The sequence below is a fragment of the Heterocephalus glaber genome, unplaced genomic scaffold (genome assembly GCF_053883595.1).
Source record: "Heterocephalus glaber isolate CG9 unplaced genomic scaffold, H.glaber_assembly_v1.0 deba00001457, whole genome shotgun sequence".
Lineage (NCBI taxonomy): Eukaryota > Metazoa > Chordata > Mammalia > Rodentia > Bathyergidae > Heterocephalus > Heterocephalus glaber.
The window spans coordinates 48,975,223-48,993,918 of NW_028258305.1; the positions used below are offsets into that span (position 1 = coordinate 48,975,223).

The 18,696-nt window shown below is 48.0% G+C and overlaps 2 protein-coding genes across 21 annotated transcripts in view; one reads left to right on the forward strand and one right to left on the reverse strand.

Moving 5' to 3' along the window:
• Kcns3 (potassium voltage-gated channel modifier subfamily S member 3) overlaps positions 1-957 on the reverse strand; it is a 357,419-nt gene extending 356,462 nt beyond the window's left edge. For 18 of the 19 annotated variants that reach the window (XR_015453261.1, XR_015453259.1, XR_015453260.1 and 15 more), the window contains exon 1: positions 223-359. The gene's annotated coding sequence lies outside the window, so the exon portion shown is untranslated. Of the gene's footprint in view, positions 1-222; positions 360-863 lie in introns of those variants that run through there. The other variant, XM_087216666.1, reaches the window with a different exon arrangement.
• On the forward strand, positions 9-6,222 carry LOC110347884 (uncharacterized). Of its 2 annotated transcripts, XM_087216672.1 has the most exons (3): positions 9-3,482; positions 3,868-3,998; positions 4,415-6,222. In XM_087216672.1, the coding sequence occupies exon 1, from the start codon at positions 53-55 to the stop codon at positions 1,226-1,228; it is 1,176 nt and encodes a 391-aa protein (XP_087072798.1). In that variant the 5' UTR covers positions 9-52; the 3' UTR covers positions 1,229-3,482; positions 3,868-3,998; positions 4,415-6,222. The 2 variants fall into 2 exon arrangements, with proteins under 2 accessions (XP_087072798.1, XP_087072797.1); XM_087216671.1 differs by having other exon boundaries at positions 9-3,998.
• Positions 6,223-18,696: the final 12,474 nt, after the last annotated feature.

Below are 18,696 nucleotides of genomic sequence, written 5' to 3' on the forward strand. Positions count from 1 at the left end.
GGGGAGGAGGCGCCCCTGGCCCGCGCCCGGCCGCGCCCTCCCGCCGCTCCGGATGCAGTCTGCGGGCTCCGCGCGCTGCAGCCCCGGCGCCCGCACCCAAGCGCGGCTGAGCGGCCCGGGCGCGGCGCGGCCAGGCGGGGGCTCGGCGCGCTCCGCCCGCAACTGTCCCGGGGCCGGGGGGAGCCTGAGGCGGGAGGCGGAGCGGGCGCGGGAAGCACTCACGTTCGCCAGGAAAGCGCCTCCTCTCGAGGGACGAAGACTCCGGCTGGAAACGCCCCGGGATGTCCGCGCGGAGCCGCCTTCCCGGCGCGTCCGTCCTCCGCCCGCCGAGCCCAGCCGACCCCGCTCCTGCTCTCGGGCCCGCGCCGTCCTGGCTGCGCTGCAGGGAGCCCGGGCGCCCGAGGGCGCAGAGCCCCGGCTGGCGGAGCCCAGGTCGTGGCCGCGACCGGACCCGCGCGGCACGGAGCGGCACCAGGTGGCCGCGCAGGAAAGTTACGGGTTGCTTGAGAAGCCCGGCGCTCGGGGACCTGAGGAGCCCGGGCGTCCGGCTGGCTCCGCGCCGGGCTGCGGGGACCGGGCCGAGGCGGCGCGCACCGCCAGGCGGCGGCGAGGACGGCGGGGAGCCCGCGTCGCAGGCCCGGCGCCCGGCCGTGGGTCCCGCCGCCCGCAGCCTGGGCCGGGAGCGGGGCGGGGCGGGGCCGGGCGGGGCCGCGCAGTCACCGCCCCGCGTAGGCCTGGAGTCCCCCGGCAGCCCCGCCCCGAGGCCCTAACTTGTGAAACAAAGTGCGGAGGAAGGGCCGGGTCTCCCGCGCGTGCCGCCGACGCGCGGGCGGAGCAGGACGGTGACTCGGCCCGCGCCTTACCGAGTCGGACTAGGTGTGCCCGCCCGAGGGCGAGCGAAGGGGGTGTCGTGGGGGTGCCCAGGGCTGCCAGGCCGGGCGAACGAGGACCTGGGCCCGGACGCGGTGCCCCAGAAGCATCCCCGGCCGTTCTGCGAGCCCGCAGAACGCTCAGCCTGCAGCCTAGGAGAAACGGGACGCCTGGGGCCACCCCGCGCTCCCTGCCGCCCCCAAACTGCAGACTTCAGTTGTGCAGGCTCGCAGTGATTCCTCGGAGCCGGCTGATCAGCTGTAGGCGCCCATGTTCCCTGGGCTCCCCGCCAGTGGCACCCGCTTTGCCACAAGTCCACCACCCGGGCCTGCTGACCACGCCTCAGAACAGCGCCTAGCAGGCGCTCAGGTTCGAGTTGGGCGCGCAGAAGTGTGTGCAGGAGATGAGCGTGCTTTCCTGGCCTCGTGAGAGCACGCTGTGGTGTCCGTGGGTTTTTGTTTTTTGTTCAGTCACACCCCACGCAGGCAGTCAGAGAAAGAGGAGCAATACTTGCAGTATCTTGTGGGCCTCAAGGAGGCCGAAACCGCACCCTAGAGGAGGGTTAGGCTCAGAGGTAGCCATCAGGGTGCAGGGCAGCTTCCAACCATGTGCTGGTGACTCCAGGGTTTTTTTGGCCCCTGGAAGGAAAGGTGGGGATGCAAGTGGTGGAGAACACGAGCTTGGGGCCTCTCACTGATCTTCCGTGGTGTCGTGGTTCTCTCATGCCAGCCCCTCCCCCCCGAAAAAGGATCCAAAGCATTTGTCTACACTGCTGTTTGCCAGCCTCTGAAGAAGGCAGTTCCTGTGTACAATTCATAGTCTTTAACCTGAGATCTAAGTTTGTGCTAAGTACGTGGTGGTAACACCAGTACCTTGACAGCGTCACCCGAGGCCTCTCGCAGCAGCTAACTCTTGAACCACTTCAGAGTCGCTGAGTTCATCCTAGCTCAGTGTTGGCTGAGAAGGACACTGCTCCAAATCACCAAGCCCTGCTCCTCTCCTGAAGGCGTCTTCAGGACCACAGTGGGTCTTTCTCCTGGGACCGGTGGCCGTGTGTTCGAGGAAAGCTCACAGAGGCCCTGAAGGGTGTGCAGATGGGCATGGGCGGAGTGACCCTCCACCATGGGTGAGGGAGACAGGTGTGCTGGGCACAGTGACCCCGTCTTCTAGCCCTAAGGAAAGTTCTTTGCTCACAGGGTGACCGTGTGAGGCAAATGAAATGATAATAAACAGGAAACATGTCTGCTCTTGGAAAGCTCACACGCGGACATGGACCACGGTGGAGCCAGTGAAGCGGTGAACTCACTGCTGCACACGCATGCACACGCACACACGCACACACCCTCTGCCCCTCCCTCACCCAGTCTCCATCACCAGCGGGCATGCTCTGACCTGGCTGCCTTCTCCCTGCACAGCCACCTTCTACCCCATCAGAATGTCTTCATGCTGCGTACTGTGACATCCTCTCCGCTCTCAGCCATGCCGAGTGAAATGTTATGCTTTGGATCTAAGGTGTCCCCCGAGTGTCGTGTGTTTAGGGATCACCACAGGGGTGCTATATTTACCAGTGAATTCACCCACGAATGCATTCGGTAGCTGAATTGCTGCTAGGAGGTGGTCACAGGGGTGATCTGCAAGGGAATATTCTTGTCCCCAGCGCCTCCCTCCTCTTTCTGCTTCCTGGCTGCCACGGAGTGACAGTGTTCTCTGGCCATGCCCTCCTACCGTGTCCTTTCTGCCTGGAAGGCAGATGACCACCAACTGAATCTTCTGAAACCGTGAGCCAAGGTAAGCCTCTCCTCCTCTAGAGTTGCAGGTGACAGGTATTTTGTCGCATCAGCAGGAGAGCTGCCAGCCACACTTGACTGCGGGGATAAGTCGTCGCTGGCTGTGGTAATGCTCCCTCCTGCCTGCGTGCCTTCGGAGGGGACGCCCAGAACCAGCGGAGACCTCAAGCGCAGTGCGATGTGTTCAGCCCCTCTCTCCAGACCTCCACGTCCCGCTTGCTCTTACTCACCTACCTGCTCACTCCTTTGTCTATCTCCACCCAAGTGTGTCTTTGACCTCTTTTGTCACCAAAGTCCAAATGACAGAAAATTAGCTGGATACTACCCCCCAGGGAGGGGAAGTATTCATTTGACTCTTAAATTGGGTGACAGTGAAGATGTTCGCGTGTCTGGCAGGAAGGCAGAGCCTGGGGGCACAGCTGTAATCATGATCGGCGTCTGTCCTGTTGGCCATTCCCTACGCAGCAGGCCAGAGGTCGCTCCAGCCAAGCTGAGCGCTTGAAGCACCTGCCATTCCCCAGACTCATTCACAGGGTGCACCCTCCGCATAGAGCACCGTTCCTAGCCACCGGCTCCTGCTTTCTCAACAGACGGTTGGCAGGATTCTGGCGGTAAGCAGGACCCTCTCTGCCGTCCTGGGTTCTGTATCTCAGCTCTAGGCTATTCAGCACCCCAGGCTTCCCCGCTCCCTCGCTCCTGACGCTGGATGTTAACTGTACATCTCCCGCTGACTAGCAAGCTCCATGAGTGCTGAACTTCTAGGACCTGCATGTCTGTGGAGCAAATGTCATGGTGCTGCTCCGCACCACCTGCTCTTGCTGACGGGTACATATTTTTATGCTACCTTTTGCCAGATGAAAAGAAAACATAAAGCGTTACATCGTTCTTCATTTTTATGCCAAGAAGCTCAGAATTAAACTCAGGTTATATTAATGTTGGTTCTTAATTAACTAGAAGACTTAGTTTAGATTATTTCAACGATGATCATGCTTCTTTCATGAAATAAGTATGCTTACTTTAACTGCCTGGTGCTATTACTTTTTATTGAACGCACCTTAAAGCTTTATGGTCTTATGGTCCAAACACTTGAATTCTACCTCACCTCCACCCCTGCCGAGCTCAGTGGTATTTCCTCCCTGACTCTCTGTTCAGGCTTGACTATCTGATCTTCACAGGCCTTGCCAGCTCTAAAAGCTTTGTATTTCCATAGGTAAAAGGAGAGTTTATACATTATTAAGGAGCTCTGTGACACATCTACCCAGCCTAAGTCTCCTAGGAGAAAGGAGTCCTCTCCTCAGGTTCTTGGAAACTCCCTCCGGAGAGCCTCAAGGGTCCCCCAAGGTGAGCCGACCTGTGCGCCTGTGCTGCTCTGAGCAAGGGTGCTGCACACAGACGCCTCGAAAGGGCTCTGTCCCGGACTCAGGCCGTGAGGAGACCCCAGAGGGTGACAGAGGCTCAGGCACCTGGCCGCAGCTTGGCTTTGCATGGCAGCTCGAGCGCCTTACACCTTTCTCCGTCACAGTCTTCCCCGCCCAGCCCTCCACTCCTCTGTCCCCTCACTTTGCCCACCATTGAGGTGTTGCCTGCATGGCATCTGAGCCCTGGCCCTGCCCCTTAATGCTTCCACTCTGCACTGGAAAACGCTGCCTGCACAGCCAGTGCTGAGCCCAGCGTCACCCATTCTGTGAGGCTTTCTCTGACTCTTGAACCAAAGTTAGACGCTTCCTCCACTGGTTCCTGTCATTCTTTGTTCAAAGCTCCAGTTACAGTCACGATCCTGTGCTAATATCATCACGTATTTGGACTGAGTCTGCATTAAACTGAGAGCTCCTGGAGAGCAGGAACTGTGTGGTGTCATCACAGTATCTTCAGAACCCATTGTGGAACTCAGCAGATCCTTCAACAGTAGAGAAGTGGGATGATTGGATGATTAGGTGCATGGATGGATGGATGGATGGATGAAGTTCTGACACAGCGTGGGAGGATGCAGAAAAGCATACCATGAGGCACCAAAGAGCCGAGATGCCATTCTTTGGTTTTTTTCCCATAGGGCAGCTCTGCACATCTTTAGTTGCCCTTCATTTGTGGAGTGGAACTTGGGGCCTAGCCTTTTTTCCAGCTGGATGAATATCCCATCACACCCCACATACTCTTCAGCTTCCTCTAAAATAGCTTCTCCAACTGATACCTGGCTACCAAGGTGACTGATTCTTCCCAGTTTGGGACTGTTCCTGTTTTAAAATTGAGAGTCCAGTGTCCTAGGAACACCCTCGGTCCAGGGCAAACCGGGACAGGTGGCCAGTCTCCTCTCTATACTGTTGAGGATAAGGTCAACACGTCCCGGCTACCCACGAGCTGGGAGAGGGTACATGACTGAGTCCATCCAGTTTGCCTTCACTGGACGTGACACATGAGCTGCTGAGGAGAGTCCTCAAAGCAAGGGCAATGTGTTTCTGCCCTCTGGACTGGACATCGCAGCCATGAGTAGACATCTCATGATAAGGGTGGCAGGGCAGGTCGACCAGAAGGCCCTGGGCTTCCTCCATTTATATGAAGAAAATAAACTTGTCTCTCACCTGAGCCATCGTCATGTGAGGTCTTCTGTCCTCACAAATCCCATCTCAGAGGAGGAATTCCCTACCTGCTGAGCTGTGGGCGTGGCTCATGAAGCTCCCTCCTGTTCATGGTCCCCAGACCCTTGTGTTCAGAAAATGCCCTGCGTTGCCAGAATCAGTGCCTCTGTGCAGTTTCTTCAGCCTTGTCTGCAAGAACTTGCACACTAACCCCCTGCTTGTGGTGATTTTAAGAAATCAACAGGTCTGGTGTGACCCCAGGGTCAGGGTAGGAAACCTGACTGCCCACTACTGGTTCTGTATGTGAAGAGTTCTCCAAACATGTTGGTGGTATCCCCATCACCCAAGCCGGGGCCCAAGTCCCCCTGCGTGTGTCCATAATTCCCTGCTGAACTGCAGACACCAGGCAAAGGAAGGGTGTGCCAGGAAAATGCCTCACTCCTCTGAGAGAAGGAAAGGGACACAGAGTCCCTGTGGGCCGGGCTATCTCTGTACAGGCCTGGAGGCAACCGTCACTCTCTCCCAAGCACACTACTCAAGGTGAGGTCAGGGCCGGCAGCCTGTGTGGAGGAGGAAGGGCGACGCTGGCCAACTGTCCACCGCACAGCAGGAGCTCCATGCTGCTTGCTTAGGGGGAAAACCTGCAGATAATTTCTCTGACTATCTGTTCTAAATATTTTGTCTTCTTTTGTTTTCTGTTAAAATCTTTTTCAAAAACAAAAAAAGTCCTGATTTCTTACCTCAGTAATGAGAAGAGAATTCTACCATGTCAAGATATGGTGATAACGGGGAATTCAGGCCCTCCGGAGGACCAGAGCCATTCGACATCTGTCTGGGCATCCACCCCCAGGCATCTGTCCTACCAAGCTTACTGATGGCCTTTGGTTTCCATGAGTCCTTGCAAGACATCTATAGCTGCTATGTGAATGGACACACTCTGATTTATGTGTGGTACTTCATCCATTATTACAATCTTTTCTGATGTTCATCAACATGGTGTAGTGTTTTTATCTCCGCTCTTCTGTTCTGTGTGCATCTAGTCTGTTTTATTGGCATATGTATCATCTCTGTGCTGTTACCCACTCCCCAGTGATAGGTACCCCCAATTTCCACAGTACAAGTGCTGGCATCCTCGAACACGTCACCTTGTAGACCCAGGGAGAACTGAGAGGTGTATACACCAGCAGAGGGATTGAAGGCCATCTGGTATGCACAGAGCTGATATGGAAATATTGAAATGCTCTGTGTTGGCTGGTAAACAGTCATGCTCCCATGCTCCACGAATTCCCTTCCCATGGCCCCTCCAGATTTTCGGCCTTCCTGCAATTTACAAGGTTAATGGCTAGACTAACTAGAACTTAGTCTTTCTTGCAATTGTTAAATCTTTTAAATCTCACCCCTAGATATGCATATTCTTAGTATGATTCTCAGACCTGATTTGAACCCCATTTCCCCTCTGTGGGGGAGCAACTTGCAAATGAGGAGACAGAATGAGAGAGAGAAGTATACGCTCAAAGTCACAGTCTAGAGAAAGACCATGGAGCAGTCAAATCGAAAAACTTCCCTGAAGAGTTCAGTTCAGTCTCTTCCTTTACCTTTAAGAAATTCTCAGAGCTACAGAAACCCACTGATACTTCATTCTGCATTAACAAGGTTGTGTCCTACTTCGTCCTGCCCAGAGATGTGGGAGCCAGCAGGATGTAATCCTGTTCTGATGTCAGGGCCCCCACCACAAGCAGGTGCTCTAGCAGGTGAGGAACACTGGACTCACCAGCCTGGGTTGTAACTTGCTCTGTCCTTCTCCATCTATGTGACCTTGGGCATGTACATTCCTGTTTCTCTGACCTTCACTCTATTTGCAAGATCCTCCCTCACAGCATGAAAGTGGGGTTCAAATAAGGTGAAGATGTGATTCAGAGCAATGTGGAAGAAAGTAAAGGCCTTGTGCCCAACTTCGAATCCTAGCTGCTGGCGCCTTGCCCTTGTCGCCCCTTGTCTTCTTCCCATGTCCGATGGCGATGGTGATGCTGTGCCATGACTTCTGAACTTCCTTGTGCTTTGATGTCTTTGAGCCTCTCAAGACCTCAGAGGTGTCACTGAAAGGTTCCCCACCCAGCCAGCTCCCCTACCAGCTTCTTCTGGTTCTCACCCTAATGCCCCCCACCCTGCTAGTCCACAAAACTACTCAGCAGACCATTCACTTCCTCCCAAGGAAGCCAGGACCCTGCACCTTCTTGTCACTGCCCAGGATGCCTGCCACAGTTCCTACAGATTAATTCTATTCCCAGTACAACCCCATGTGGCCCTGGATAGCATGCAGCATCCTCCTTCCCAGCACTGAGTATGTGTAACTAGCCAACTGCTGTTGGTATCATCTGCCGAGGGTCCAGTGTCCGGTGTTCCACCACCTCTGCTATTTAGGTCAGAGGAGAGAGACCTTTAACAGTGGAAATATGAGATGATCAGAACAGATGCCTGTCTCAAAGAGAGGTAAAATGATATATACGGAGCACTGTGCCTCCATCTGGTAGAAGCTCATACAAACAGAGAGAAAAGCAAACAAGACCTCAGCCACAGGCAGGATGTTGGCAATATCCAGATGGGAGACACTGCTGCATCTCCGGTGGGAGCCTTCTTCCATGCTTTTGAAAAGACCCAAGCTGACCACTGTTAGGTCTCCCTTGCCAGGAGGGAGGCACACAAAAAAACTGATTTCTTTTCCTTGAAACAATGAGAAACGTCATTCATAATTGAAACAGCGACTGCTCAGACAGGCTGTGTTCCTCGCTCCCAGCATCTGAAAGATGAGGCTATAATAGAATGACTGTTTGCCTCCCTGCAGCCTAAAAAAGTTTCCAGGGCTCTGAAATTCATGGCTGCTATGGGTGACAAACAGCCAGGGTTGGTGGTGGCAGATTAACTCTCCCCTCAATTCTAACATTAATCTGCACTGGAAGTCTCATCTCTCTTTGGCTCGGTTTTCTGACCTGCAAAATTGGGATTGTAAACTCACTAGAACGCTATATACCAAGCTAGGGAAAGGAGCTGCAGAGACTCATCAAAAGATTAAGAGCAGGCTCCTCCTGGAAAGAGCTCAGGACTCAGTGGACTGGTACAGTCCACTCACTTCTCCAGCAGGCAGGGCATTAAGATGGCCTAGCTGGACTGAGGGTTGAGAGACAAGAGCAGCCTGCAAATGTGACAGGGAATGCCACTTGTCACACAATTTCTCCCATCCCATCTATGTCACTGACAACTCCAGGGCGGTCCTGTGACCAATGAAGCACACTTATCCCCTCTTGCAGCTAGCGTGACCCTACCAACTTTTAGGGTCAAAAGTACACCTATGTGTTTGTCTTGCTTCTAGGCAATCTCTACAAAGAATGATACATATTTTCTCCGCCCTTCTTCCAGCCTCCTGGGATTCTAGGAGTTATTTGGGGACATGAGAATGAAGGGTGCACCCCAGGGAGGGCAGAATGTGCTAGTGGAATCCAGGACCCTCCCCCCTTGTGCAGCAATTATATCAATGCTGTGCATATCTTTACCTAAGAAATGCACAGCTGACTTATCTGTGAGTTTATATCCGTCTTAATACAACTGGTCCCCGTCTCATCCAATGCAACGGATATTCAGCATCAACAACAGTTACACATGTTCACACTGTCACTATTTAATTAGCTCTTAAGCTAACACTCCAAGAATGTTTTTAACTTCTGGAATATCAAGTGGTTCTGAGCAAGGCAGCTACTTTCAAAACAACTTTTGGGAGACTATCTTAGTTACTCTTGTCTCATTGCTGAGACAAAATACCGGACACCCAAAGTTAAAAGGGAAAAGGTTTATCTAACTCAGTTTGGAGAGGTTCCAGTCCATAATCTGCTGGCTGCAGGCAGGGTGACTTGACAGGGGGCATCACAGAGGAGAAAAGTTCGCGGCACCAACAAGGTGGCAGAAGCAACAAGGGACTTTAACAGCGTGTTTCTGCCCATTTTATCTTATCCAGGCTGCTTAGGGAGGGAAGTGCTCACGCCCTCAATGGTAGAGACCTTGAATCTGGCACTGCACCATGAGTCAATTCATGTCACTCACTCTAGATTCAGCCACCTCTGAAAAAGCCCCACCTATGCCTGCCTGAGGCTTTGGGGGGAGATCTAGACACAAGCCATAACAGATCCAAATCAATGAAAGGACTCAGGTCATTTTAAGACTGCAAAGTTTGAAGAATTCTACCTTCCTTTTTTTTTTTTAAGAATTCTACCTTCTTCTGAAATAGCAGTAGGTTTCTGGGACAGTAAATCGGCTGTATGGGACTTGGGCCCACATGCACCCTGTTTAATACACACATACAGAAGTTCCTCCATTCACAGTGCAGTTTCGTCCTGATAAACCATCATAAATGGAAAATATTGTAAGTCAAACACTCCCTTGATAAACCTACCCTGCTGATCATAACTTACTCTTACCTACTTAAAAATCCTCTAACACCAGCCCATTTCATAATAAAGTGTTGGATCCCTCATGTAACTTATTGACTACTGGTCTGGAAGTGAAAACAGAAGGGTTATATGATGTTACCCAGTTCTGGGGTTCTGGGACCTCCGTTTAGAAGTGATTTCTGGGTTCTGTCTGTCTCGCACAAAGAACTGGTTAAGACAAGCCCAAAAGATAGTGAGGTTTTACATTTATTAAAGATAGGAAAAGAAACTTGCTCTGCAGAGTGAGTGCCGGCCAATTAAAAGCAGCAAAGGAAATGCGCTCTGCAGGGTAGAGCCACCACTGAGACAGAGACAGAGGGAGAGAGAGAGGGACCATGGCCTGGCTCCATGGCCTGGCTCCATGGCCGCCCTCCTGTGTCCCCCACTCCTCCAGCTGAGGTCAGATCTAGGTCTGCTATCCAAACCTGCTCCTGCTCTCTCATGAACTGAAGATAGCACTCTGATCCATCCCAGGTGCAGGGCTTTGGGAACTGGTTTTCTGAGCACTTCTTGATCTCTGCTTGTGTAGCTGGTTTGTCACACCCTTACCTCCTGCCTCGGGTACACTTCTGCACCATCACAAAGGCAAAATTCTAAATTGAGCCACTGCCAAGTCGGTGACCATCTGCGCTCACGTGCATGCTGACAGGGGATGGTGCAGGCTCTCAGGAAGCCCTGTGCAAGCATCACATTGCGCACAGCCACACACCCACACATCCATTCCTGGTGGCAGGTTCTGAGAGTCTCCCCAGGAGTGTGGAGACCCTAGGTCCTCCCTTCCCTAGGAAACTAAGATACTTTGCATTATTATTTTCAGTAACCCTGTATATGAGGCAGCAAGAGGTGCAGAGTCATAAAAAGCAAGATCAAGAAAGCTTGGTCATCGATCTCATGGAGGAGGACTCAGGACTCATGGGAAATCAGGAAGAAGAAGGTCCTCTCCCACACAGGAAGGAGTTCCAGGGTCAGGCAGGGCCTGGGCAGTGTGGTACTATGGGACCTTGATTTAGTGGAATATTCCTTCCTAAGAATGAGCTAAGCTCCCTGGGAGTCCTCTGTTCCTCTCGCTCTGTAACCCAGAGGGCAAAATGGACCTTTAAAAATTAGGATTTCCCTAACCAGGCATGGTGGAACATGCCTATAATCCCAGCATCAGGAGGCTGAGGCAGGAGGAGTGCTATGGGTTTGAGGCTAGCCTGGGCTATATAGCAAGACCCTATCTCAAAAAAAAAAAAAAAAAAATAGGATTTTCCTTTTAGAGATAAACTGTTTCTCCAAGTTTCTGCATGCCAAGAGTGTCAACAGCCACCCCAGGTCTGACAAGGATGATTTAATATTATCAGTCCTAGGGGCCAAAACTTGGCTAAATCTATGTATGGCTACTTCCTGGCTCTTGTTTCATCCCTTCTATAAATTGGAGTGCTTCTGTACATTTAAAGGGGGACAGAATAGCTGCCTTCAAAATTTGGCCAAATGGTAAATAAGCTCATGCTGTCATTTTTGAGGGTTCTTGCAGGCTGGCGAGTGAACACAGCACCCAGGCAGCCAGCTCAGACGCAGGCCTGACTGCAGCTCGGCTGCTCCTCGTGTGAGCTGCCCAGCTGATTTGCCACAGCTTGTGCAGCTTGCTGTCCCTTCCACTCTGCTCTGGCTCTGACCTTGGGCTTTGCACTGGGCAGAGGTCTCAGGAAAACACAAAAAGGAGGAGAAACAGCCTCTGCTGAAGAAGTAAGCATTCTACCCAGAAATCAACTGAGCAGTGAACAGTAAGGGTCAACCCCCTGAAAATGTAAGGTCAATCATAGGAGTTACAAAGCTCTGACGACACGCTACTATAGAGCTACAGGGAATTCTGTTTTTTCCCTCCTGTCTTAGTAATAAGAGCTCTACCCTCAGAAACTTGTGAGAAATGATGAGGAATCTCCTCTGCTGCTCAGCAAACTTTGTATTCAACTCCAATTTATCTAACATTTCCCACAAAGTCCAATTCAAATCTTCTCCACTCCAAATCCCCATGCCATTTCTCTCACTGACAGCAGACACCCTCAGGAGCTGTGGTCACTCACCTCACTGTGTCTGCCTTCCAGACTCCCTGAGAGCTCACACATCTTTCTGTTTTCCCCTACATGCATTGTAAATTGTTAAGTCAGAGAGTGTGTCTAACACGTTAGAGAATCTACACTGGGGAGGGACCCAACAAAAGTAAGGGACACAGGAGAGCCTTTGAGCAGAAATTATACCACAACAACCATGGAATAATTCATAGAAGATTGAAAGCATATGAATGCATGCAGCCACATTTAAGCACATAGGCCCTATTCATTCATTCTTTAAGAAATGTCGGAGACATCACAGTGGAGAAAAACCTTATGAATATGGAAAGGCCTTCAGCCATACCTCATCACTTAGAAAACACATGAAACTCAGAGGAGGAAGACCTTCCCAAATAATGTGCAAGATATGTGACATGAGAAGAAAGTTAAGTCTAATTCAGTGATCCTGCACTGTAAAACATCAAAACTCAAATAAGGGCTGGGGATTTAGTGATCCCCAGTACCAAAAACAAAATAAAACTCAACTAAATCTGAGGATCTGATACAATGATGCCAACTTTTAATTTTGTATAATAAAGATGACATTGATAAATACTCTCAGTTGGTTCCTCCATAAAAGAACTTAAAGGTAAAATCTGGTTCTGATAAGGAAGAAGTTTGAGACAGCTTAGTAGGTTGGATATTAAGGTAGTGTATCCCTTTAAAACAAAATAGGCAGTGTATCCCTTTAAAAACTTACCTTAGCCCATTGCTTTTGTTGTTTAAAGTGAAGGTTATATAGCTCCTTTGATCTGTAGCTCTACTATAGATAACAGCTTAACTCTGAAGAACAAAGTTACAATCCTTGAGCAAACTTGTGATATATGTGCCTTACCTGTCATGTGTTTCGGACTGTTATCAGTGATAGAAACCACCTGTGTCTAACCATTAAACAGGAGTTGGAATTTTATTTACTTAACAGAGACCACTAGGGATGAGATAATGGCTAAAGAAGATATAAAAGGAAATGTTGAACAAAGGGGCGTGTAGACACTGACCAGACCAGTTTCTGGTGGTCTTACCTGCTTGCAAGAAAATTTTTATTATTTTACCCAAATTCTGTGTCTCCGTGTATTTCTTTCCATGATTTTCTGAAACATTTGGTTACCTGACCAGGAATCAGGAATGAAACAGCCCTTTTGGGCATCGGCCCAAACCCCACCGGAAGGAGTGGGTCTCGGTCTCCTTGAGAGGAAAGGTGTTCCTCTGGGACTAATTTCCTAGGCTCCCCAACAGGACAGGGGGACCTGCTGGCCAGTTATGGATCACCCAAACCTGAGATGGAGGACAACAGAGGGAGGGCTGCTACTATTGGTATCTCAACTGTCTCTTACTTTGCTGGGTGAGAAACCCCAGGAAAAAAAAAAAAGAAACCCCAGGAAACCCCCTAGTTGATAACTTTAGTTTTCGCTTTGGTTTCACTTTGTGAATTTGTATTTTGTAACTTTGGACAAATATAGCACAGGGCCATGATCACCCATTGTGCTTTGCCATTTGGGAAGATAGCTCCTCACATTTGTTTTGTTTCACTTTGTGAACTTTGGGCAAACATAGTGCAGGGGCCTGATCACCCCTTGTGCTTTGCCATTTGGGGAGGTAGCTTCTTTCATTTGTTTTGGTTATGGTTAGGGGGGTCACTGGGAGAGAATGTGATAACTTCTGAATAAATGTGTGAGTGAAAGAGTTCTGATGGAAGAGTGAGTGGAATGAGCTTCGGAACAAGACAGAGGGAGGAAGCGCTTGGGCTTAAAGAGTCCTCTCCAAGTCATGGAACTTATATGCGGTCCGTCCAGTGGTTCTGTGGTCACATTTAACAAAGGCACAATGGTAAACTTACATGACAGCTCACCTTAGCCTGAATGGACCTTAAAGTGGCCAAGAGGCCCACAGCCAGCCAGGCAAGCGAGTGATCCCCACCTTTGTTTGCCTTGCGTCTCTATACAAGGGTACCCCCACACACCACACTCTGATTGGTCAATCGTGGGGACAGAAACATCTCCTCCTACTGTTTTGGAAGCATAGCTAAGAATTTTAAGAAATGTTTTACTGGAAATTATGGTATTAAGATGAAACCCCAAAAACTTGGAGCCTTTTGTGAATTAGAATGCCCCACACTTTGCCCAGCTTGGCCAACTGAGAGATCCCTAGATGAGGATCTCATCTGGTCTGTCTGGCTAACAGTCACTGCCCTTGGACAGGAACATCCAGATCAATTTCCCTACATTGATTTATGGCTCAAATTGTGCCACAGAATACCTCCTTGGCTTCATATGTGCACCCTGGAAGCAAAAAAACAATATTCTGATCCTCTGTCAGAAAGAGGACGATGCTGGAAAGAAAACAATCTTTTCAGATCTGGACCAAAAGAATTTAGACTTTCTGCCTCTTTTTGTGTTACTAAACCCACAGATGCACAGGTGGTGGGGACAAAAGCATGAGAACTGCTTGATTTTAGTGCACCAGAGGGTGCACGTTGTGGTCAGACTCAGGGAGGAACGAACAGGGCTTACACTCAAATTTAAAAAAACTGAAATGAGAAAATAAGTAATGAATTAAAAACAGCTAAAAAAGCTCTGAAGAAAACAAAAGGATCGCACGATCAACCCGCTGCAGACAGGCAGGTCTGCGCACTCACTACCAAGGTCGTGAGTCGCACGGAACACACTGAATCAGCCCGCGCCCCAGCAACAATCCACTGGACACCATCCCCCACCCAAATCCTCTGTACAGCCACCTGGTTCCACACTACAAAGACACAGAAGACCACGAGACCACGGTACTGAGTCACACCGCTCTCGGCCCAGAGGTAGGGGCTTCTGAGCCAACGTCCCACTGCTCCTGGTCCAGAGGAAGGGGCTTCCTGGTCACCATCCCTCCTGCTGCTCGCAGCCCAGAGTAAAGGGCTTTTGGGCCACCATCCCTACCACTGCTCCCGGCCCCTGTCCCACCTCTCCCAGCTCAGAGGAGGTAATCCATGCAGGTGCCAACAGCACCCCGCCTCAGTCAAAATGAGAAAACACTTAAAAAAAAGTCTCAAAACCAGACTTGCAGATCACCTACAGCAACCCCAAAGGGAAATGAGATGGAGCACTCTGATACTCAACCACCTGGACCTCCTGAATTGGCAACAAAAGGGGATCTGGAAAAAATGAAATCAGAAATAATTGCTCAGATAACAGGAGAAATTGTACTCCTAGTGCAAGACATGATTATTAAATCTAGAGAGGAGCTGAGGAAACAAATGGAAACAAATGGAATCCATAAAACAGATGCAAATAGATTTCCAGGAGATGAAAAACTCCATCGAAAGTCTACACAGCAGAATGAGCCAATGAGAGGACAGAATTTCAGATATAGAAGATAAGATTGCATTAATGACCAGGAAAGAAAAATTGCTTCAAAATTATAAGGGAACATGAGAAATCAATCCAGTAGCTTCTAGATGATGCAAAGAAGAATAACATAAGACTGATTGGAGTCAATGAAGAAACAGGAGAGAGTGCAGATGACATGAAAAAAACTCTTCCCAGAAATAATGGTAGAAAACTTCCCAAGCAAGGGAAAAGAGCTTGACATACAGATAAGTGAGGCATATAGGACTACAAATAGGCTTGATTAAAAAAAAACTACACATAAGCATATAATTGTTAAGATGCCAGAAACTCCACAGAAGAACAAAATTCTACAAGCAGTTAGAGGAAAAAAACAAATCACATACAAAGGAAAACCCATCAGAATCACAGCAGACTTCTCAACACAAACCATCAAGGCAAGAAGAGCTTGGAGTGACATATTCCAAGCCCTAAAAGAAAACAGTCTCCAACCCAGATTGATGTACCTGGCAAAACTATCTTTCAAAATTGATGGAGAAATAAGATACTTTCATGACAAAAAGCACCTTAGGAATTTCATGAATACCAAACCAGCACTCCAAAGAATTTTACTCAATATTCTAGGAACACACATTGAGGATCACAATCCCAGGAAGCAAAGCAGAAGGAACCCATCTGGCATGACAAGAAATTAAATGTAAAGGGGGAGAACTCAACAAAAAGAAAAAGTAATGGCAACAAGTCAATATGTTTCAGTTATAACCATAAACGTTAATGGTCTCAATTCACCAATCAAAAGAAATAGACTGGCAGAATGGGTCAAGAAGCAAAATCCAACAATATCCTGCATACAAGAAACACACTTAATTCAAAGGGAAACTCATAGACTGAAAGTTAAGGGATGGAAAACAATACTCCATGTGACAGGAATGTGAAAAAAAGCAGGAGTAGCTATCCTTTTTGCAGATCAAGTAGATTTCAAACTAACACTGATTAAGAGAGACAAAGAAGGACACTACATCCTTGTAAAGGGGACAATCCAAGAGGAAGAGATGACAATCATAAATATCTATGCACCAAACACTAGTGCCCCCAACTATATAAAACAAATACTAACGGACATGAAAAGTCATATATGCACTAATACAATTATAGTGGGGGACCTCAACACCCCACTGTCACAAATAGATAGATCAACTAGACAAAAAATAAGTGATGCAATACTAGAACTCAATTGAATTCTTGAACAAATGAGCTTAACAGATGTTTACAGAGTCTTCCACCCCACCAAATCAGAATACACATTCTTCTCAGCTGCACATGGGTCATTCTCCAAAACAGACCACATACTCACACATAGAACATGTTTAAGTAAGTGCAAAGGAATTGAAGTTATCCCCTGTATATTATCAGACCATAGTGCAGTGAAATTGGAGATCCATAGCAAAAGGAATGAAAAATTTCATAAACACGTGGAAACTGAACAACACACTTCTGAATACCCAATGGGTCACAGAGGAAATTAAAGAAGAAATCAGACAGTTCCTTCAATGAAATGACAATGACAATACAACATATCTGAATCTATGGGACACAATGAAAATAGTCTTACGCGGGAAATTCATAGCAGTGAATATGCATATTAGGAAAACAGAATGAGCCCAATTAAACAACCTGATCCTGAACCTCAAGCTTTTAGAAAAAGAAGAGCAGGACAACCCCAGAGCTCATACAAGGGAGGAAATTATAAAGATCAGAGGAGAAATCAATGCAATGGAAACTAAGAGAATGATACAAAAAATCAATGAAGCCAAGAATTGGTTCTTCGAAAGAATCAACAAAATTGACAAACCCTTAGCCAACCTTATCAGGAAAAGGAAAGAAAAGGCCCAAATCCATGCAATTAGAAATGAAAAGGGTGAAATTACAACAGACCCAGCAGAAATACAGAGGATCATCAATACCTACTTCCAGAACCTACGCACCAATAAGATGGACAACACAGAAGAAATGGACAGATTCCTAGATACATATGAATTACCAAAGTTGAACGAAGAAAACCTAAAAATTCTGAACAACCCAATATCAACCAATGAAATTGAAAACATAATTAAAAACTTATCAACTAAGAAAATCCTGGGCCCTGATGGCTTCACTGCTGAATTCTACAAGACATTTAGAGAGGAACTGCTGCCACTACTGTTTAAACTCTTCAGTGAAATTGAAAGAGAACCAATACTCCCAAATTCATTCCTGGAAGCAAGCACCACCTTGATCCCCAAAGCAGAGAAAGACCCAACTGAAAAGGAGAACTATAGGCCAATCTCACTAATGAACATGGATGCAAAAATCCTTAATAAGATAATGGCAAACAGAATGCAGAAGATCATCAAGAAGATCATACATCCTGATCAAGTTGGATTCATCCCAGGGACGCAGGGATGGTTCAATATACGAAAATCAATCAATGTAATACACTATATCAGTAGAGCCAAGGAAAAAAACCATATGATTATCTCTATAGATGCAGAGAAAGCATTTGACAAAATCCAACATGCATTTATGATAAAAACCCTACAAAAAATTGGAATAGATGGTCTCTACCTCAAACTGATAGAAGCCATCTATGAAAAACCAACAGCCAATATCATACTACATGGTCAAAAACTGAAATCCTTCACACTCAAATCAGGAACAAGACAAGGGTGTCCACTATCACCACTCTTGTTCAATATAGTTTTGGAAACATTAGCCACAGCAATTAGACAAGAGAAAGAAATAAAAGGAATAAAGATAGGAAATGAAGAAGTCAAATTATTATTTGCAGATGACATGATACTCTATATAGAAGACCCTAAGAACTCCACCAAAAGTCTTCTAGACTTAATAACCAAATTCAGGCAAGTAGCTGGTTACAAGGTCAACACACAAACATCAATAGCTTTCCTCTACACGAATGACAGACTCACTGAGAGAGAAATAGGGAAAACAATTCCTTTCACAATAGCATCCAAAAAACTGAAATACCTAGGAATCAACTTAACAAAAGAAATCAAAGACCTCTTCTCTGAAAACTATGGCACTCTGAAAAGAGAGATTGAAGATGATATCAGAAAATGGACAGACACCCCCTGCTTCTGGGTAGGAAGGATTAATATACTGAAAATGGCCATACTTCCAAAACTGCTATATAGATTTAATGCAATTCCAATTGAGATCCCAAAAGCATACTTCATGGACCTTGAGAAAACAATCCAAAAATTCATTTAGAAGAAGAAGAGACCCAGAATAGCAAAAGCAATTCTAGGTAAAGAGACATGGCAGGGGGTATCACAATACCCAACCTGCAACTGTACTATAAAGCTATTGTGATAAAAACAGCATGGTACTCACAAAGAAACAGACCTGGAGACCAGTGGAACAGATCAGAAGATGCAGACACAATGCCAGACACACTCAGCCATCTCATCTTTGATAAAGGAGCCAAACACCCTCACTGGAGGAAAGATAGCCTCTTTAATAAATGGTGCTGGAAAAATTGGGCTTCAACTTGCCAAACATTA

Excerpts from the sequence above, each read along its gene's own strand:
- LOC110347884 (XM_087216671.1), top strand. The coding sequence starts at position 53 with ATGCAGTCTGCGGGCTCCGCGCGCTGCAGCCCCGGCGCCCGCACCCAA.